A 22773-nucleotide genomic window follows, 5' to 3' on the forward strand; every position below is an offset into this window, starting at 1 on the left:
TGCATCAATGCATGTCTGGATACAAAACTCCTGATGTTGTGAGCTGAGAAATATTCCATAGTTCTAAATCTGTGGCAGTCGTGCATGATAGAAGAGGTAACAAACCTCCAGAGATAGGCCATTTCTGAGGGGTTAGGATACAGACAAGTAATCAGTAAGAAACTGAATCAGTTCCTGACCCTGAAATGGAAATACGGTGTGGTAGGTCTGGAGGACTCACTTTTATATCTGTTCCTTGTGATAGCATCAATATCTGTGTATTACTAGAATCAGTAAGCCTAAATATATAGCAAGAGGAGACTTGAAAGGAGAGACTTTAAATAATAATCATATTTCTCTTGGCAATATGGAAGGCATTTTGAAGATTGCAATGAGGAGATAAAGTAAATTTAAAAAACAAAACATGGAAATCCCCAGAATATTCCACTAATTATTCATTTCAGGATTTCTACCACTCATTGCAGTAGACTTTTATTTCCCATTACAAGCAAGATGGGTCATCAAAGCCACCTACTATGTCCCTGGACTTTACTTTCTGTGCAAGGTAGATTAAAGATGTATGTAAATTAAGATGTATTATTTTCCAGACATCTTTGTCATAACAGGTAATTATCTGAACAGCTGAGTATCTGTATTTCTCTACCTGGCCACAAAAAAGAAGCTGGAATTCATAAAAGCCAGTATACTCATCCCTGAGTTTGAGATGCGTGAGAGCTGAAATTCAGTTTAGTTTATGAAAATGTTGATCCAAAAGGGAAAGTTGCAGCATGTTCTTTACATGTGCCTAAGGGAATTAAAAATATGCCCTCTGCAAGACTTTTCATTTCCAAGAAACACAGAGCTTGTACACAGATTTACACAAGTGCTTTTTCTGATGGAGATTTTGTGATTTTTTTCCCCAAAATTTTCTTCAGAGACAATTTTTTTCCAAATTTGCTACCCTTTTACTCTTCAGTGAATCAGAGTGAAATATATAAATGAAGATGATGCAATTATCTGAGAAATATTAAGTAAGTCTATTTTGCTTTTAGACAGGATTCCATTTTAAAAATGCAAGTTCAATTGTATCAAATTATTTTAGGACAGCTTTTAATTAGAAGAACAACTAAAATGGAAAACTTTCCACATAGATACAAAAGATCAATTTTAAGGCATGAACAATAAAGAAGAAGAGAGAAAAATACTTTCTTCAGGAAGCTGACCTAGAGATGGGGCCAATCTTTGCTTTGCTTTCCTTCTCTCTTCCTCAAACCATCAATGAAAAATATCAGGAAAGTGAAATATAGTCTTAATTTAAATGCTGCTTTAAAATGAGTTTAAAATCTATCAGATATATCAGAGCCAAATTATCTATTTTGTTTTCCAAGCAAACCAAGAAAGGGCTTTGCCTCTGGCTTTTAAAAAGATCTTCATGAGGGGTGTAATTCCAGTTAAAAATTAGACACTTTCAATTGTTATGTTGAGACATCAGTAATGATGCTTCCTCCTGGATTTTAGGATTTTGTCTAATTGTACTCTAATGTTATGACAGCATCCCAACACAATACATCATGGAACCATGAAACCAAACTTGGGCATCCTGCACTAAGAACAAGATCCCAGGTGTTTCTCATGTCACAGACCAAAAGCACTATTCTATACCTCTGTTTTTCATTTAACAACTGGATGGAAATCTCTTTTAGGTTTGTTTCTTTTCTTTGTCTAAGAAATTGTTTGACTATTGCAGGCCTTTATGTGAATGTTTTTACTGGAACTTAGTACAGTTTAATTTTTTTTTTTTTTCAGTAACTTCTGGATAATACCCATGCTAGTAATCTAACTTTGTAACTCCACGTGAATTTGTGGAATTTGTCCACGTGAAGTTCATCAAAAATCCTATTATTTACTACCTATACAAAGAAATGTAATTAAAAGTAAAACATCATTAAAAAGACTGAAACATTTATCTTGATTCTTAAATTTCAGTTACAAAAGGTAAGTTTTCAAATTTTATTTTATTAAATAACAGAGGCATATGAATAACAGTTCCAAAAGGATAATGAAAAAAAAAAATCAAAGAAAAAATGTTGACATTTAATTTTTACTCAGTATTTCTGAGCAAACCAGAAGAGATTTCAACAATTTCAAGAAAGAAATACAGCACATTACAATCTAGAGAAACAATCCAAATTACCAGTTTGCTGAATAGTGCCACATTAATTTTTACAATATCACACAAAGATACACTGAGGTTCTATCAAGTAGAATTATCTGAATACATCTTAAAAAAATAAACAGGAATTAATAAACTATTTCTTTAAAAATATAAAAGCAATGAATCTAAAGTTATCTTTTAGTAAGTAAGAAATTAGATGTTTAAATGTCTCTTAACTTCACAAATTAATGCAGTTTCATATTACTGATTTTTTAAAAATAAAGCAGCACCACATTGAATCCACTGGTCTTGGTTTCCTCCACAAGGTACATCAATATTTGTCACCACCCGGTCTCTCTCCACGCTAGTGTAAACTGGTAAAGATATGCATTCTTCTGGAGAATATGGACCATAGGCATCCTGTCAACAAACAAGCACTTGGTTAAAGACAACAGAACATGAGAAAGCAATAATCTCCACTGGTATGGTATCTAAAGTTGAGATACAGTTTGGACACTGCAGCCTTGGACAAGAATCTCTTCATCCAGGACACCAAGGAGAAGAATTACCAATGAAGCAGAGGCTTCACCAAAATTGCTCACTCCATAACTCAAACATCAGAAAGTAAATAACAGGGGTGATCCTATGAACTACATATAAAAATCTTCCTTCAGCTAAAACCTCCCAAAAATTACACAGCAGAAGTGTCTGCACAGCAGGCTAAGGGCAGTGCTGATCAGTTTTGTGCAGGAAGAAAGCTGCTCAGGAGCCCCTGAGCTGTAGTGCAGGGAGCATCTATCGTGGCGGGCTGGAGAGCTGTGGTGGCTGTGCTCTGGCAGACCCTCCATCCCTGCAGCAAACCCTGCCCTCCTCCTGTGGCACAGCCCCTGGTGTGATCTGAGATACCTGCAAGCATCATGCTGCAGGAACTACAATCCAAAAAATCTTACCCCACATGTTCCAGACTGCTTTATTAAACTGCTCCTGTCTGTACTACAAACTGCCCTGGACGCAATTTCCTCCTACGGCTTTGCACAGGCACTGTCCGTATGTGTGAACACAGAACTGAGCTCAAAGACTCTGTCTAGACTTCCTACAGCACTTGATTTCAACCCATGATGCATTTAGTTACTGCAAATAGTTCAGGGCTTGATTCAACTGGTATATATTAAGCATGTTTTCTGTCACACTCAAAATGTCCCTTCCTGTCAACAGGAAAATGTCAGATTTTCAAGAACCAAATAACAAAGCAGCACACTTGTCAGAAAAGAATTTAAAATGAGTGTCATTTTAACTCAAATCACATCAAATGTGAGTTAGTGATGCTCCAATATTAGAAAATAACTAAAAACAGGAAAAAGGAAACATGCAAACAATAACTGTTTTAAGCACTTTGCCTGTCATGTGAAGTGTAAAGGCATTACTGAAGAATTTTGTTGTTCCTTTTGAAAATCAACTTCCCCCATCTTCTGGACAACAGCGTTTCAATCCTTGCAGAAGATCTATGTGTGGTAACATTTGTATAGAGTAATTTAATGATCAGGAACTCAGCCATTCTCAGAAGGATTGTACTGATGCCATTTATCCCTCGGTTAACACTACTGAAGAAGACAAAATGCTGGCCAGACTGAAAGTAAAATGTTAATCAGAGAATTTAAATTCTGCCGAAGCTGGGAGCCAGAAGCTGGTCAGTTTGCCTTCAAAGACCTGTTTTTACACTTTCTGGGGACAAAATATCTGTTCTTGTGCTTTTCTCAATCCCACTGATGTTTTATGGAATCACATTATTGGAGGGTTGAAGCCTTTCTGTGGAAGTCTTTTTGAGTCACAAATCCTTATGTCCTTGGCTTAAGTACAGTCCAAGAGTTCTCTTTGTCAGACTGCCTCACAGACAGCTCCATCCCCTTTAGTGACACCCTTCACAGCATGGGATCTATCAGAGGATTAAAACTGAAAAGGACCTTCACGGTTTAATGAGAATAAGCATAATGTTTGTAGCTCAAAATTTCAGCAGGATTTTGAGGGGGTTCCCTCAGAGAAATCCTGTAGGCTAATTTAAGTTTGGTTGAAAATTACTTCAAAGTATTACATTATACATATACTTTTGCTAGATTTCAAAAGATGCATTTATAGAGAAAAGGAAACTATTTCAAAACCTAAGGATTCTAAGACAATATGTTCAATTTCATGCATTCTTCTCCTAAGAAGAAATAATGAAATTAAAGGAAATGGATGATACCCAATTCTGCTTTGGTTTCTGAGCACAGTATTTGATTATAGTCAATTTTTACAGTGATTGTAAAACAACTCAAGGGTAGATCAATTCAAAAAAATTCTCCTTAGAGACACTTTGTATTTAAAATCTGGGCAGTTGACAAGTTATGGCCTGTGTTTCATAAGAATTATATTTTTTTTCAACACAAAGATGTCAGTTGCTATTCATTTCAAATATAAGTACATTTGAAAAAATTTAATTCATTGATTATTGAAGTATCTCATTTTTTAATTTTATAGATAAAGCTCTCTGCTGATTTCACATAAAACTTTTGGATCCTACCTTTGGAGTTTAAAAAATAGTCTTTTTCAGAAAAATATGAAAAAAAACTGCTTTATTTCAAACACAAGATGAATGTCTTTTAAAACAATGAGAGGACTACTTAGAATTTTTATCTAAAATGTGTTTCCATTTGCTGTTACCATGGAAAACACACATATTACCATCCTCCACCATCTACCACTGAGCTAATATATTAGAATGTCTGGCAATTCTGTATTTATCCCATGTACCACCTCTCAAGCATATTAGAAATCTGTTTATTTATCTGAGAAAAAAACCAAACCTTGTAAATACTGAAAAACTGAAAAATCTCTCACTGGTCAATTTTGTAAGAAGTTTTGTGATGTTTTCTGTTTTTGTCCTTTTTTAAAAATTTTCAGTATTTTCTTTCCTAACCAAGCTGGGAGCAATGGTGCAGATGGTGGCTAGCATTTACTTCTGTGTTCAAGGTCTAAATCTGTCAACCTTTACACTTCTAATGCTGTAGTATAATATAATGCTGTATTTCCCCTGCTGGAAATAACAATGACAGAAAGAAAAGTCGGGATACAGCAGCGTGTTAGCAATGGAGCTCCTTGCACACTATCTATCACAATATACAAAGGTCTAGGCTGTCTTTAGCGTCACACCTGGACAGATTTATCCCAGCTATCCTCTGACAGGATGGGCTTCCTAAATGTAGGTAGGATGAATTCTATAATAAGCAATTTTTTAGTTAAAAGGCACATCCTTGAATACATTCTATGTGACTTTTTGCGTTATTTATCAGTGATTGCTATGACAATTGGAGGGCAGAAGCAGTAACAGATTTTACTGTTTGGATTACTTTGCTTTCATCTTAAAATCTGCAAGCACTGGCATTTTTTTAAATTAGTTTAAGTAGGAGAAAGGCTTCCTTTGCTTACAGTTCACATCATATTCTCTATTTTTTTTTATTGCTGCTGCATTTTACTTTAATATTTAAAGCGCAAAGAAAATATATTCTAGGAATGAACTCCCAAACACATGTATACATTTACTAAATACAGGTTTGAAAATATGCTAATGTTTTTAAAAGACAAAGAAAAAAAAGGTATGACTGAAATAAAGCCCTTGCCTTTATCTAAGTAACATAAGCTAATGAGTATTAACAAAATTACAGTAAGTTTCTGTTTTAAAAAAAGTAATTGTTTTTCCCAGTAAAGACTGGGATTTTATTTTGAAATGAAAGGAAAACAGGTCAGCAACATCATACTGAAAAGCTACTACACAGAAAAAAATCAAATTATGGGTCTTGAAAGTTTAGGGCTTTTAATAATTTAGTACCTGTGGAATCCAGGCCATGTAACAAGGGAGAACAGATGACACACTGGGAGAATCATGCAGATTTTCTGAAAGTCGATTTCCATCGAAACGACAACCTTCCAGTTGTAAACCACTGATCTGCCATGGATATATAAAATATTCAAACATAAATAACAGACTTAAAATGTCATTAATGATTACACTGTGCTTTAATAAACGATGAACCTTTTTACTGTGACCAAATTTTTAAATAACAGGAAATTAATTACTCTTATGTTCTTTGTGAGAATAGGAAACGTGATTTAAAAGCAAGATCTGGTCCACACTTCATTGTGAACTTCCTCTGATTTAGATTCACATTCTTTGAAATGTCGGAGAAAAATACCTGTAAATGTCATCAATTATGAAACTGCAGTTGCCTGGCATTAGATTAATGGAACTATGATAGCAACAGCCAAGTTCACAATCATTACAATGTCTAGAAGAAGAGAAGAACAATCACTGTAAGAAGCATGACTTCCTGCTTGGAAATCTGAGCATAGCTTTCAAAGAATGGAATGTGCAACTACACAGCTTCAGCAAAAGCAAACAAAATATATTGAAATAATAGGAGAGAAAATTTTATTTAACAAACTAAGATTTCTTAGAAATACTGTTGTTTGGCAAAAACTTAAATAAGAATCACAGATATTCCTTTAAGTAACTATGCAATGCTTAATTTGCAACATGTTTCAGGTGTTTTCTTTTAATTAAGTAATTTCAGCCTCTGAATTACATTTTCTATTTTTTCTTCTCTGGAATCTTCCATAAGTTAGAGACATCTATTCTGGATAGAGACATCTATTCTGGATTCCTTAAAAAAAAATTCAAATATTTGCTGATCATTTTATTTTCCTCAGTACAAATAGTACAATACTAATACTACTACTACTACTACTACTACTAATAATAATAATAATAATAATAATAATAGTAGTAATGTAATTTTGGCCCTGGTAAAGTGAGAACTTTAGTTTGAACAGTAATAAAACTTAATTCAATAATAACTTTCAAGCAGCTTTTCAAAAGGCTAACTGTCCAGCTGCGGCAGTTTTCTAACAGAAGCTATAATCTCAAAATCATCTGTCTGTTATACTATCATAATAAAGCCCTGAATTAAATTTATCATACTGAGGTTGGCTTTCACCAAATACAAGGTTCATAAAGCAGTGCTGGAAGTAAGAAATACAATGTTTCTAGAAACTGGATGAATGATCACATAAGCAAAATGGAGAAAAAAAGCCATTTTCTAATATATTTTCCCTTGCAAGAAATTTTGAAACATCAGATGGCAAAAAGGGACTGAAGTATGATGTTACAATGAAGATCAGTATCATAGAATATATAATGGATAAAATTTCCTTAGGTAACTTTAGTATCCTAAAATTATTTATTTGACATGAAAAGATGGAATTAAATAGTAACACATTGGGGGTTACTGTCATGCTTGAAAAGCAATGCTTTCCTCCCCAGTGTTAGGGGTTTTTCATTAATATTATATTAACTGTAAACTAGATAAGATTACATTTTGCATTTTTAATATCTAATTATTCTTTTGACTGTAGACAGGCATTACACTCTTCAAGAATTTGCTTCTTTAAACTCATATTTCTCTTTTACTGCTGAGCTGAGCATCCTTACAATGTGCAAGATGCAGATGTGAATATTCTAACATGAAAAAAAATTGCTATAACACATGTCATTTAAAAAAGACATAGGGCAAAGTTGTGTTTCTCCTTGGACAGACAGTGATCAGAGAAGTGACAATGTTCTTTGAAGCAACCTGTGCTTCATACAAACTAGGGCTTGTAGTGAAACCACCAAAACTGTGGATTACCTGAAGCAAAACAACCCCAAATGGAAAATTCAGAGGAGATCCTTTGTCTAATTTTCACACAAATTTCAGAAAGATTCATCTCCTCTGTTATTCCTGTCCTTCTTGCTTTCTGCAGGAAATATTTTTAGGGACCACAGTTTAATAAATAAGTTTGGCAAAGTAATTGCATGAAGATTTGTCTGATGAAGAGGTTTTATGATTTGTTGCTAGTGTTCAAAGGTCTTGCCAACCTTAACATCTCTGAAAGAAATATCTATAGAAGTGGGTCACCTATTGAAGAAACTTTTTATTTCATTTCTTCATTACACATTTCTTCTTTTGATATTGGCAGTCCCTTTGACATTACAGTCATGTAAAATAATACCATTTGATCACCTGGAAAACTTCAACCAATGGTAGAAACTCCTTTGAAGATTAAGACCAAATTTTTACTTTCATTCAGTATTAAAAGAATTTAATACTTAATTAAAAGAATATTAAGAAAAAAACCCAACAATACTAGAACAATGTACTTTCCAATACCATTTGGCTGAGTATGGCCATAGCCATGTTTTCATTTCCATAACAAACAGTAAAGAGAAATTACAAGTGCTATAAAAGACATGAATTTCACGGCATCTGTAATATAATCATAGTACCTTTGAAACTTAGCAGAGAGTAATGGCAGAAGTTGACCATAATTTTAATTTCTTCCAAAGAATTTGGCAGTTTACAGCTATTGGTACTAGTTTAGGTTCAAAAAAGTTCTTTTTACACATTCCAGACTACGTTTCTTTAAAATACCTTTGTAGAAAGTGTGCTGATACCATGGTCCACAGCATGTCTGTTTCCAAATTTCAAATTCTCTGCAACAGATTTTCCCTTACTAATTAATGCCATAATTTTCCATGACACGATGCAAACTGCAGCAGACTTCAGGAAGTCGTATTTTCACTTCATTACCTATACAGGCCTCCATCATTAATTTATTGATATTTCAGGATGAAGGTATACTGTAAAAAAAGACCGCTCAGGATGCCTTATAATAATATATCTGTCAGTTGGTTAGAGTGTAGTTTTAGTATTATTACTCATATTGTGTATTTGAGACTTTCAATATTTTTTTTATTTTTCACTATGTATATTAAGTTCTACCCAAGGTTGTATTACTTACTACCCAAAAAGTCTCTTGCCATGTTTCTTCCTTTCTTTCACTCTTTTCTAAAATACAGAAGATGTAATGCCAAAAGGAATGACTACCTGCTTTTGTACAACAGCACAATCAGTGCACAAAGCAAACAGAAGAGATGTATTTGCATATCAATATGTGATTATAGTGCAATAGCCGTACATTTTCAGTACCTTTTGTTAAAGCAATCCGGAGTGATATTAAAGAAGGTGTAATTTCATACAGATTGATTCTAAGTGATATTGAAGAAGGTGTAATTTTATACAGATTGATTCTAAATCAAATATTCAACACATCCTACTAGAGGAGATCCACTCCACATAATACATCTAAACCATTACCTGAATTAACACTGATAATTTAACATCTGACTTGATAATTCGTGTAAGACTAAGGTGTGTTCTTGGCCTGATTGAATATTCCTCTGCCTACTTTGTAGTTTCACTGACAACTGTAGCACTGCATGCTTCTAACTTACAGATGATCATGGTAAATTATTTGTATTTTTAGGCATAGAAAGATCAACTATCGACAATTTCTGAACCTTGATGCCATTTTTTAAAATCATGGCAAGACCGAGAAAGCATTTTCATTGTACAGATCATAAAGTGATCTCCTTCTTTTCCTTATCACAGAAAAAAAAATCTAAGCCATCAAAACCTTTTAAAAATAAAAGTAAGAAAAAATCTTGAAGAAAATGTCTTCAAGATATTTTCATCATGACATCATGCCTGACAGTTTACTAAGGAAGTTATATGAAGTATGTGTGACTATCAGGTTTAAATTGACCTGCATTCCTACTTGTACCAATCCTTCAATAGAGACATTCTATTAGGCTTTTAAGTATTTGTTGATTCAGGGACTTGAGTACAACTCTCCCACACTCAAACTGAGTCCCCCAACTCTGTGAATACAGAATAAAGTCTCTCAGTGGAGTTAATTACATCAAGTGAAATAAGACCATTAGCATCAATTGAGACTGATAAACCTCAGAATAGCCTATACCATGGTCTGGTTCTTGTAGGGGAGTCTGCTAAGCTACAATTTCTGATTTAGGTGGGATAAAACAAGGTCCCAGCTATCTCACCACAGTATGTGTTTAAGGACTTATCTATTCTGCTGAATAGATTGAATTCTTTTCTTTTACTTTCAGTTCTGACTCAGAATAGCCTCCCATTTGACAAGGTTAGCCTGAGTTCTTGAAACTTCATGTAAAACATTTACTTTACCAGTATTAAAATTCATACTTCTCAGGTGAACCAATCTTAATGTACAATCCAGAGGATCCTTAACAAACAAGACACATTTCAGAGAATGATTTTCCTGAATCAGTGACACTTTTATACCCTAGTTATAGGCTCTGTGGTATATAGCTTTGCTAATGGGAAAGTTTCTCCTCATGTCTCCATGAACATGAGGAAGGACTCATGGTAGGGAAATCTAAATATTCAGCATTGCAAAGGGTTCCAAATCCTTTCTGTACACCAATGATTAAAAGGACCAGTGAAAATGCTAGTGATTTCTTACTAGTAGAGAATCAATGAATATTTCTCTTACAGAGGAAAAGATAATATTCAAATCAAATGAAGAAACTTCACAGGATTCTTATGTTTTGCTAAAAATAACCACTCACCTAACTGCTTGTACTATTCCCAGGGCAGAGAATTTCCTCTTAAACAAAATTCTCTTTTGATTTTCAATACCTCTTAGAACATGACACATTCTTGTAAAGTAATAGATTATATCCATTAAACTTTTTGCCCACACATGATATAGATTGTGATCTGGACAAAAGTGAGATTCTAACTCATGAAATTGTAGCTTCAATATTCATCTAAAAGGTGGTTGAAGATCATATTGGTTGGAGCAATGAACTTAATTTTAAAATGAGACCAGTGACCAGGGAGGAGAAAAAAGATAACTGCTTTCCTTTTCAAATTTCTGTGGAATTTTGCACTGCCATTTTAGTAGCTGTACACCATTAACCAGCCTTTTTATCTCAAGTGCACCAATTATTTATAGCTCAGTTTTCCGGGAAGTTTATGGATAGATGAGTTGGACTATACTGATAAAACATCCTCATAAAATCCTAGTAAAACATTCTAGTAAAATACCTTAACTTGGAGTTTGCCTTCCTGTATTCGCCCTTTCCACGAAGCTGTAAATTTAAGACTGTCCACTGAACACCTCATTAGTCTGCAATGGAAACACACAGTACATCTTACAGATGTGTAACAACAGGATACCAAACACAAAACCAAACCCAATGTATTTTCAATGTGTACTATATCATGCTAAGTCTTACTTTGAAGAAAAATACATCTCTAACTGAAAAAACAAACAAACAATCAGCATTTAAACAGGTAAGAGCTATTTTACTTCAAGGTAAGAAATAAAAATAAGATGACTGATGACAGCAATTCACATAACTTTTTGGATCTGCGTATTGAAAATGAAATAACCATCCCCACACAGAACAATGGCACATTAGCACAAATAAGCACATTATTTCCCCTCACCTTGCAGTCTCCTGGCGTAAGGCATTGAGAAATGTGTCTGGATGAAACAGCTCAGAAAGGTCAAGTGTGTCTGACAACAGTTTCTGTTTCTCTGCTTTTTCTACCCAATTCTAAAAGAGAGAATATAAAAAAAGAACTAAAAAAAAAAAATCATGAAATTATTGAAATTATTACTTGATCTTTCAATATTTTGATTTAATGTGGGTACGTAAATTATTATGATTAATGAAAAATGTTTGTATAAACATACTGTAACCTCAAAGCTTAATATTAATTTCAATTAATTCAAACTGTTAAAAAGGAAATTAATATCCTTTTAAAATATAAGGAAAACCAGCAGTTTATGTAACATGTGTAACATGACTCATCCATTCTAAATAAATTCATGCATCACTCTTTGTTCATTGCAGCTTACTTTGTACTGTGAAAAGTTGTCCCTGTAGAGTGAAAATTATAATTTCAACAATTTTATAATTGTTGAAACCCTATTTCACCTTTACTTACCAGGGAGTTTATGTTTTCCATCAAAATAGCTGTCATTTCTCTCTTTGCTTTAATAAGTTCAGGAAAATAACTGCATTCTTTTTAGGTACATTTAAATTTAGGTACATTTAAATTTCTTTTTAATTTAAGATAATTTTTTCATATAAATGGCATATTATATTGAAGAAACACTTGATTTTCAATCTGCAGTAACAGTTTTTATAAGGACTTGCCAACAGGTTTTTTAAATATTTCCTACTACTAGGTTGATGCTGCCATTTTTAGTGTATTAGTCTGAGATGTGAATTCACAGAATTTGTAAGATAAAAACTGGCCCCCGATATACTTGGTAATGAATGAGTCTAACAGAGGCGGGGGTGAACAACTGTCCTCAATTATCCTTACAGAGCACATGCCTCAACCATCTTCCACTCCTTCTTACAGGCAGCTGTGAATCCTGTTAGGAGCAGCAAGCTTGGAATTTCCCACCAATGCAACACCTTATGTGCCAACATGAGAAAAGAGACACACATGGCACCTCACAATCTTTATAAACCACACATCCTGAGAAATACAATCTTAGTTTGATCCTCAAGACATTAACAATCTCAGAGAATTTGTTCTTTTTAGACAAGTTATTTAGGTACCTAACTGGTTATGCAAGAGTCTACTCTCAAAATCCTCTTAACCTTTTACTGTGTATCACTTTGGTACAATTTATTTGTATGATATAGTCCCAGTCCTTGCTGTGGCACTGCAGTATGAACCTGGAGTCACTGTATAATGCACCCTACAAGTAAGCTCTTCACAGACAGATTAAGTCCTCAAGGTCAGGCTGGATGGGGCTCTGAGCAACCTGGAAAAGTGGAAGGTGCCTCTGCCCATGGCAAGGGTTTGGAACCAGATGACATTTAAGGTACCTTCCAAATCAAACCAATCTGTGATTCTAATGCTAAGATAGAAAACAATCAGAGAATATGACTCCACATGCTATCACTAAACGGTGAATACCCACACCTTTCAAAATACCAGCTCCCAGGAAATTATAAAATTGCTGTAGTCACTGAATAAAAAATCTTGGAAGTTACACTGTCATCACACAATGTACCTGCCAACCCCCCATATCATGTTTAAAAAGTACCTTACTGTATTGTTTGAACTGCTGACAGATTAATAATTCCACAGAACCATTTGAAGTGACAAAATCATCAAAAATGCAAGTAGATATCACTCAGTAAGTTTTATTTTATTTTGGCAGTGTGTCGCACACATCTCCATAATGTTTCCACGATGTTCAAGCCTTTAATCAGTTTTATTGTTTTTTTTTTTATCTGCCACATCCCTGATTATGAGCCCTCGACCCAAATGTTTGTGAATCAGTTAAGAGATTTTTCCTTTCCATTTTCATTAGGTAAATGTACACAGTTAATGACTCTTGTCTGCATGATTCTTTCAATGACTTTATATAATAATTTTTTTTATCATATATCAGTAACTCTGTATGCTGGTTAGGAGAGGTTTTGTAAATTGTTTTGCGTAATAAAAGTAGACATAATTTCAACTTGTATTTAATATAATCATTCTATTGCTGTCATCAAATAAACTTTTAATGTAACTGCTACAGAGAAACACTGTCAGGAACACAGATGTTTATATTCCACCCAATTAAAAGACCAGTATGGGTGATATTAATTCTGAACTCATATAATTAAGTAGCTCTAGGTTGTACACAGTAACAAAAACTTTCATTAGATCACAAAAACAAAATTGTAATGGCTTGTACTGCTCTATATAAAGCTGAATATGTAGCTCATTTACATCCATTTAAATAAATAATTTTAGATGCAATCAAATGTATTTTACAAGCCAATTGTAAATAATATCCTTATGCTTATTTTAGTCCTATAAGACCATATGACAGCCTATTAGGGAAATGCTAGTCTCAAAAGACAACACCACTATTAACAGATCATTTGTCACTGGTAGTGCCACTGCCACAGGGCTGCAAGAGATCAGGTGTTGATGGGAAGGAAGCTGAGCTGTAGAAAGAATGAAGTGATGTTTCTTGAAAGGGAGAAATCCTGCAACAGATAACATCCCTCCTCCCACCCCAACTCTGACAGAAACATATACTGACTGCATTTGTCAAATTGATGAAAAGTTGTTTGACTTCTTACTCATCTTGGATGGCCATGCAGCACTTCAGTCTGAAGGGCTTTCTTCCATCACCAACTCTGCCAACAAAGTGATCTACATGTCCAAATATCCTAACCCTGAAAATATTTTTACTACAAAGTTTTTTAAAAAAATCTATCATCCACTCTTCTTTGCAACTGCTTATTTCAAAATTTGATTATTTCAATATTTTCTGAATCTTTCCTTTCACAGTTACACAAAAAATTTAATTGTCTGTGATAGATTTAGAAAGTTATGATTATAAATATAATATCAAAACTTCTCAGTGATACCCAAAATGCTTGAAAAACTATTTCTGGCAGGATATTTCAAAACTTCCAATAGCGTGGTGTTCTGTGTGCTACAATAAAAACATTTTCTTTTCTTTTCTTTTTTTTTTTCCATTACAGAAGCAAGCCTATAAGCAGGGTCTCAGGTGGTTCAAATAATATTTTTCCATGCATTTTAACATCCAAGAAACATCTAATCCACTTTCAGAGAGAAGCCTTCCTTATCATCTATATTCCTAAAGCAAACTGAGCACCTCATTGAACAGTGGAAGGAATAAGGAGGCTGCCAGATTTTCATTATTATTTGTACAGCTTTAGGATCACAGAACTCCTCTAAAATGAAGCAAGTACTCTTCCTTTACCAGTTTTAATTCATTCCAAATGTAGATTCTTCTAATGCATTTTTCTATTGCTGTGGTCCCCAAAGAGAACTTATGCTGAAAAAGAATCATATAAATCACCACAGAAGTGATTTGATTTTTGTGCCTAGATGGAAAATTGTATTCAGTGTTACATGAATATGCATAGCCAGGAACCATACAGCCTAATTCTGTTTTTCAATTGGTTTTAGAAGTTTTCCACATTACTAGGGAAAAACATGCAGAACTTTGTCTAAGTCTGAGAGCGAATGATAGTGAGTAGCACTGCTAGGGGAGTAAGTACCCAGTTAACTGGAGTTTAGACTGAGCAAAGGTCAAACAAGCAGTTATGCTACAGTCCCATTTTCCTCACAGTGCAGCAGCTGTTCTACAGGTGTGCTCCTAAGTGCAGGCATTCAGTGGCAAACACAAGCAGGAGTGACAGTGTTACAGCTCAAAGAAATGAAATAGAGGGATTTTTCCAGGCATTGAGCCCAGAGGGGGTAATGCCTAAGGTTCTGAGAAAAAACTGGTATACAGCAACTTGCACCCTTGTGGTAATTCTTTGTATGTGAAATCCTTGAGCCATGATTCTTGAGGTAGTTATCCTTTATTAAATGAACATATGAATGCTGCAGTATTTCAGGTATATGATAAGGTGTTAGCCCATACTTACAAATGATAAATAACAGAGTAATTTCATTTGGAGTTTATGTTTGGTTTAAATTTTTCCCTTCCCTTCCTGCAGACTAAAATCCCTGGCTACTACTTTAAACAGGATGCTTTTAAAGCTTTATTTCAGTTTGCTACAGCTCAGCCCCCGTATTTGTTGAGGAAGTCAGCAATACACAACAGCACAGTGTTACAGCATGAATGTTCTAGTTCCCTTAGCATCAGCATGTTGGCTAACCATGTGCTAGAAGCAGACACATAGTAAGGTACAGCTGACAGAAATATTAGCAAATGTGATCTCATTCTGGTTACTGTATTTGTTCATTTTTTATCAAAACAGGAACTTAACTTCTCCTGAATTTCTGTTTCCTACATTTAATATGGATACCAGAATGATGCATAAGAACTGTAACAACATTCTGACAAGTTCATGATTGACATATGCCAAAAATACCTACTTTCAGATATTTCCTGTATGATCACTAAACACAGAATCCAGTGAGGCAATACTCTTATGCTTCATGCCTTCTAGTCTCTTTTTTCTCTAGTAGATCAGTCACCAAGCACTAGATTGCACTTGCATTTACCCGGCAGACCACAACTGGGTAAGGAAGTTTAAGAACTGGAACTATGGTGGAACCAACTCCCCATCTCCAAAAATAAGTTGCAGGGGATGGAAGACAGTGGCATACAATATTCATTTGCAGATAACAGACTAGACTGCCTACAGTCTTGGACAAAGTCAGGGCTGCATCAGACATAAATCCTTTGCAGAGCTCTGGAGCAGGGACACTGAAATCTATATTGTGATGGTGCTGGTGTGTCTAAACAGGGGTACAGAGTACTCAATATATTAGCCACTGGTAATGACGGGATGCACTGCAGTCATTTGTTTTACAGTACCAGCTTGAAGGCTGTGTTACAATGAAGAGAGCCAACAAAGAGCTGCTTCCTTTGCTGTGGCCCGTTTTCCCTGGTAACGCCCCATGAGATATAGGTTTTCCATTAGTCCTTGTTCCTCCACTGAAACAGTGACCCCTTGAACAGCAGTCACCAGTCTCTCTGCATTGTTTTTTCCTTCTTGTTTACTAGTCATTTATTTTTTGTTAACATCCTCTCTTTAGGCTGTCAAAATACAGAGAAAATCTCTCACCCATGCCTGTGTCACAGAACTCTACTATATCAGTAATGATTGAGGCTTATCTAACTCTCAGATAAGTAAGAATGTTAATCGAACAGACTAAAGCAATCTAATTAGAAATTGTCTAACTCTGTGGGGTCCATATCCCAAAATAACTATAAGATACCACAATTAAAAGGCAAAGGATGAAATCTGGTTTTTTTACATGAGGAAAAGAGATCACAGAATGGAAAGAGTGGCTGATGCAACTCCATTTAAACAAAGGAAGTAAATGATGTCATGGCTAGTCTGTGACGTGACATCCTGGCACACCATGCTGGCTCATGCTAAAGCTAATGCAGTGTAAACTGCATTAAACACAACATTCCAACACAGGATTACTGCTCAGGCTAGCAAACAGTTTGTTCAAAAGATAACAACTCCGTGTAGATGCAGAGTATAATTACATTTTGAGATTTTCTCATTGATGCAGTAAGCCTGTATGGATTGTTGTTTGCGCCTATGTTGTAAAGCTGAGGCAGTTAGCATAAAGGTACCTCAAGTGCAGCATATCAGCCCTCTGAAGCTCATAAAACCTATTATTAAACCCAAAAGCAAATTTCTTTTGTTGTGGCAAATCCCAAAAGAACAGCTCATCATAAAGGCTGTAGGTCTTTTTCAGATGTCCTGTCACACTTGAGAGCTAAGAGAATGCTGAAGAGCATTAGAATGGCATAAAGCTTCCTTCACACCTGTTCTCAGGAAGCAGCCTGGAAAAACATACATGAGGGAGCAATTTAATGAAAAAATATTGCCCATTTAGTTAAGAGGCACACTTTTCTTGGTTATATTTTTTAATTCATTTTTGTTTTCTTTTTTTTTTAGCTATATTAGCTTTCGTTTTTTAGTTACTTCCATTAGAGAAATAAGTTATTCATAAAATTTAATGTTTTGGCATCCAATCCAATTGCAATTCTGAGTAACTCCAAGGTCAACACCAATTTAGGTTGCTCAGGGCATTTTTTACTCCAGTTCTGTGTATCTCCAAAGATACCTCCACAAATCATGTATTTCCACAACACTCTCTGGGCAATATGGGTAATGTTTTTCAATTTAGAAGCTGCAAACTGGACAAGTGTTTCAGATGTGCCCTCAAAATTGTAGAAGAAACAATAACTCCCTCTGACCATTACTAAAGTCATTAGGAATTTTGCTTTTCTATGGTATCATTGGATACACACGCTGGTTTCAGTTTTATTATTCTAGTAATATCTTAATGTGTTTCTTATCTGATGGATTCCTCTGATGATATATTCAAATCATTACTTTTTAGTTTCTCAGTGTGATAAAATACATGAATACACACGACAGAATAAATCTTTTTCACAGCTTTGTAATCTACATATCTGAAGAATGAACAACATTTGGTTTAGTCCTAAATTATTTACTGCCTTTTGCCTGATATATAGGTAATTTCAATTACTTAATTTACCACATGGGATAATGAAATATTAGAAATAATACTGAAAATGTTAATGATAGAGAACCTGTAAGAAAACACACTGTCTGTATAAGGAAAAGCACGTACAACACTGTGCGACAGTATAAACCTGACAGGAATTTTGAAATTCAAGTTCAGATATAGAGAACAAATTTCTCATTGGATCATAACTCTCTTAGTTCAGAGTGACTGTGTGGAATTACCAATACAAATATATCAATATGGTTTTGTACATTCTCCTCTGTGTGGGGCATGCATTCTAATTTAGTTTCTATTTATGGCACTCAGCTGAACACACTGGGAAACTCTATAGAGCAGGAGGGTATTTATCGTTCCTGACTTTAAGCACCACTACACACTTTAAATAGGGATCTAAGCTTACCATTACTCTTAACAACTCTTCTGCTTTGACTCAAGGTTTGGTTTCTTTTTCCTTCAATTATGTACCTTGCTGAACATTTAGAGACAAAAGCCACACCAATAAGAACTCTACTAAGAGAAAAATCAAACAACAAAATGAACAAAACCCCAAATCTGAATTCCTTTCTGTTGATCAGTTTTAAAATGCAGTCATGTCTGTTTACAGAATTGCTGAGTGCACTTGTATCCTGGTCTGATTGCTTTATTTGACTGTGAATTCCCAAGAGTAAAACTACTGCACACTCAACAGATAAAGGGTTTAGTCAGGAATTATTCTTAAGACTCTTTTCTTCACAAACTAAACTTGAGATGACAGCCTTGAAACTTAAAATGCTCTGAAATATTAAATATTTTTTATATATTTGCAATGGGATACAATATGAAACTGTTATAATTTCAAATGCAGTAATATGGCATCTCCTTCAAAGAGAGAAAGGTCAAGATGCGGCTATATTTCTGTCTTCCCCAAAGAAATGCCAAAAAAGATTGCTAATTAGGGATGATGCTCACTTGTGGAACAGAAATATAATTTAAAATGGGCTTATTTTTTAAATACATATCTGAAAATGATATTTGAGAAAAAGTTACAGCATGTTACCATTGATTTTGACCAATTAAAACCTCAAAACAGGAGATAATATATTTTGCACACTGTTACACCAACCCAGAAAACCATCTAGAGGTTAAAAATGATCCACAAACACACTACCTTTTATTTACAAAGCTGTCTTACTATTCTACATTATTTATTTCTATGTATTAACTTCTAACTATGAAATCAGAATTACAAATAAAACAATAAAGGATTTTCAATTGACTGCTTACTTTTAGTAGACAGAATACTTCTGTCAGTATAGTGATGATCAGAACAGCAAGTCACTGTAACCAAGAGCAAGTCCTGCCTAGCCAACCTCGTGGCTTTTTATGATGGAATGTCTACAGCACTGAACAAGGGAAGGGCTACAAATCTGGATTTTTGGGACATCTATCTGGATTTCTGTAAAGCCTTTGGCATGGTCCCTCACAACATCCTTCTCTTTAAGCCAGAGAGAGATGGATGTGATGGGTCAGTTATGAGATGGATAAGAAATTGGTTGGATGGTCACATCAAGAGTCAATGGACATCAGTGACAAGTGGTGTCCCCCCAGGGGTCTATAGTGGGACCAGTGTTACTTATTATCTTCATTAATGACACAGATTAAGGGATCAAGTGCACCCTCATCAAGTTTGCAGAGAACACCAAGCTGAGTGGTGCTGTTGACACACCTGAAGGACAGGATGCCACCCAGAGGGACCCAGGCAGGCTTGAGAAGTAGGGCCCTTGGAATCTCATGAGGTTTATCAAGACCAAGTAGAAGGTGCTGCACCTGTGTATCCTGGTATCAACACAGGCTGGGGACGAGCAGATGGAGAGCAGCCATGCTGAGGAGGACTTAGGGGATGCTGGTTGATGAGAAGCTCAACATGAGCTGTCAGTGTGCACTCCCAGCCCAGAAAGGCAAAGGTGTCCTGGGCTGCATCCAGAGCAGCGTGGGCAGCAGGGCCAGGGAGGGGATTCTGCCCCTCTGCTCTGCTCAGACCCCACCTGCAGGGCTGCAGCAGCTCTGGGGTCCCAGCACAGGGAACACATGGACCTGCTAGAGCCAGTCCAGAGGAGGGACACCAGGAGGATCAGAGAGATGGAGCACTTCTGATATGAAGACAGCCTGAGTGAGTTGAGGTTGTTCAGTGTGGAAAAGACTTCAGGGAGACCTAACTGCAACCTCCTAGTACATGATGGGAACCCTACAATAAAGATGGAGAGAGACTATTTACATGGGCAAGTAGTGACAAGACAAGGGGGAATGGCATCAAACTGAAAGAGGGTAGATTTAGATTAGATATTAGGAATATTAGGGAAGAAATTTTTTCCTGTGACGATGGATGAGGTATTGGAACAGGTTACCCAGAGAAGCTGTGGATACCCCATTCCTGGGAGTGTTCAAGGCCAGGCTGGATGTGGTTCTGAGAAACCTGGTCTAGAGGAAGGTGTCCCTGCCTGTGACAGGGGGTTAGAATGAGATAGTCTTTAAGGTCCCTTCCAACCCAAACCTCTCCCATTCTAAGCTGTCTAAAAAAAGCAAAGCAGATTGATGGGATGAACCTACAAATTGGTGCATTAGCATGTGCTGCAGCCTTCTCATTTATTAATGGACAGAATTTAAAATTACCAGTCTTTGACAGAATAACATAAGGACTCATTTTCATATATGAATGATAATAACATAATTTTCTACCAGTTGTACTAAAATTAACCTTTTTTGCTTGAGCTTTTGTGAGACAAGACTATCCATTTTACTCTGCTTTCTCTTTTACAGACAGCTCCATCCATGATAAAGGAGATACAGTGAAAAACAAGTTATTAGAAACAGAACAATCTACACTTTTAATTTTGACAGATAAAATATTAATCAATTTTATGCATTTAATCATTGCATCTTTTCAGATTTCTTCTTGTATTGTAAAAAGTAGCTTAAAGAGAAAAATCAATGAGTGACGACTAATTTATCAGTTTAAATAAAGGATATCAACTACAGCTTTACATCTTATATAAGCTTTTTTTTATTTACTAAGGACTCAGGATTTGGGACTAATTTACTAAATTAATAAATACTATTTTGTATCCACAGAAGAAATACAGAATACTAAATCTATTTTTTTAAAAAATTTAAACATAGGTTAGGAAAAAAAGATAATTTTCTTTAAAATATGGTAATTTCTCAGAGATACATGTCTGTAGAGATAATGACCTGGGTTTGTCTTCTTTTATTCAACACTCACAAAAATATTTTTATGAGTAATTATCTCCTTCAATAAATACTTTATAATCAAAGAGCTGAATAATTGGTTAGTGGTATGATAAGAGGTGCTGCTCAAACTTCTGGTTGCAAGATAGTGTTTCATAATTTCAGCAGAACAGCCATTCTCACAAAACATGCTCAGAATTTCAACAGTTTAATGAACAGCCATTGAATTCTGTTGAAACAGATTACTTTTCTCAACAGTAAAGCCTGATGTTTATTAAGAAGCCCATAACTTGTGGATACCTCAGTTTAACAGAGCAGCTAACACTCACTGGGAAAAAGCTTCAACAGCTCTCAATGAAACCAAAAGAAATGCAGGTAGCTTTATTTTCCCTTTTCCAATGCTGCTTTTTAAGTACTGTTTTTCCAGCTTTTTGTGCAAAAGGCTAAATGTTCTTTCCAAAACTTGACATAAGTCTTGTTCACTGGTAACCAAAATTACTGACCTTTGAATTAACATAGTTTGCAGATTTAGTGTTAAATCCCACTGTATTCTGGAGGAAAATAAACATTTCACTACAAAAAAAAAAAAAAATCCACGTTATGTTAAGTTTTGGGCATCACAATAGATGAAAGATATTATGTTATTAGAGAATGTCCCAGGAAGGGCTGCAAATATGGTGAAGGGCCTGGAGGGGAAACTGTATCAATACATGAACACAGCTTTCTGTAAGAGCATAAAAAATGCTTCAGCTTCTGCTTTAATTTCCTTGGATATTAGATCTTATTTCAATGGACAACTCCTGTTACCTATCCACATCCAAAACTTCCACCTCACATTCTGTTTGGTCCCTTGTTTGGATGGTGCATCTTTACAAAGCACTCCTGCTCTTTTATCAGTCATTACTTCATCAGTGCAATTGAACTTAGTGATTAAAAGGGACATGATAAAACAGCTGCTGAGAGCTTCAAATTTGCCTATTAGAGACAAACAAAACATATTTTCTTAGTAGTACTTGCAAATTTTGCAAAAAGGAGTTGTCAATTAGATATAAGGTCTTACAAGACATATCCTGGTGGATAAATTTGGAACAAAGTGAAATCATGCTGCACCATGATGAGGGAGCCAATTGAGGATCAGTTCCTTAGCAGATGATGTTAGGCTGCGGTTCTATTTTTGTTTTGATATTCATGACAGCTAAAGAGAAGCCAAGAAAAGCAGCAGAAAAATGCTAATTCTTCAGAATAATGTGGAAATTTGAACTAAAATAATGGAATGGGTGGATTTAAAACACACTGCTTTTATGAATTTTTATGCTTCAATATTTCAATACTGAATTTGGAGTATTCTGCACTGTACAGGTACTAGGTGACAGCTGTTCAAATAGAGAGCCTTGAGAGGAATAATGACAAGGTGGGGAACCAGCCAAA

The 22773-nt window shown here is 35.2% G+C and overlaps 1 protein-coding gene across 9 annotated transcripts in view; it reads right to left on the minus strand.

Annotated features, from left to right (window-relative positions):
• Positions 1-1975: 1975 nt before the first annotated feature.
• The window catches only part of DYNC2H1 (dynein cytoplasmic 2 heavy chain 1), a 139617-nt gene continuing 118819 nt past the window's right edge, over positions 1976-22773 (minus strand). For 6 of the 9 annotated variants that reach the window (XR_015284803.1, XR_015284804.1, XR_015284808.1 and 3 more), the window contains 4 exons: positions 11539-11648; positions 11134-11215; positions 5997-6113; positions 1976-2554 (listed from right to left, as the gene is read on the minus strand). Coding sequence is in view for 4 of the 9 variants with exons in the window: in XM_086881987.1 (XP_086738113.1) it covers positions 2396-2554; positions 5997-6113; positions 11134-11215; positions 11539-11648 (468 nt within the window). In the remaining 5 variants the exon portion in view is untranslated. Of the gene's footprint in view, positions 2555-5996; positions 6114-6365; positions 6454-8634; positions 8844-11133; positions 11216-11538; positions 11649-22773 lie in introns of those variants that run through there. The other 3 variants (XR_015284801.1, XR_015284802.1, XM_086881990.1) reach the window with 3 other exon arrangements.

Source organism: Cyanistes caeruleus, chromosome 3 (assembly GCF_971803275.1).
Source record: "Cyanistes caeruleus chromosome 3, bCyaCae1.hap1.1, whole genome shotgun sequence".
Taxonomy (NCBI): domain Eukaryota; kingdom Metazoa; phylum Chordata; class Aves; order Passeriformes; family Paridae; genus Cyanistes; species Cyanistes caeruleus.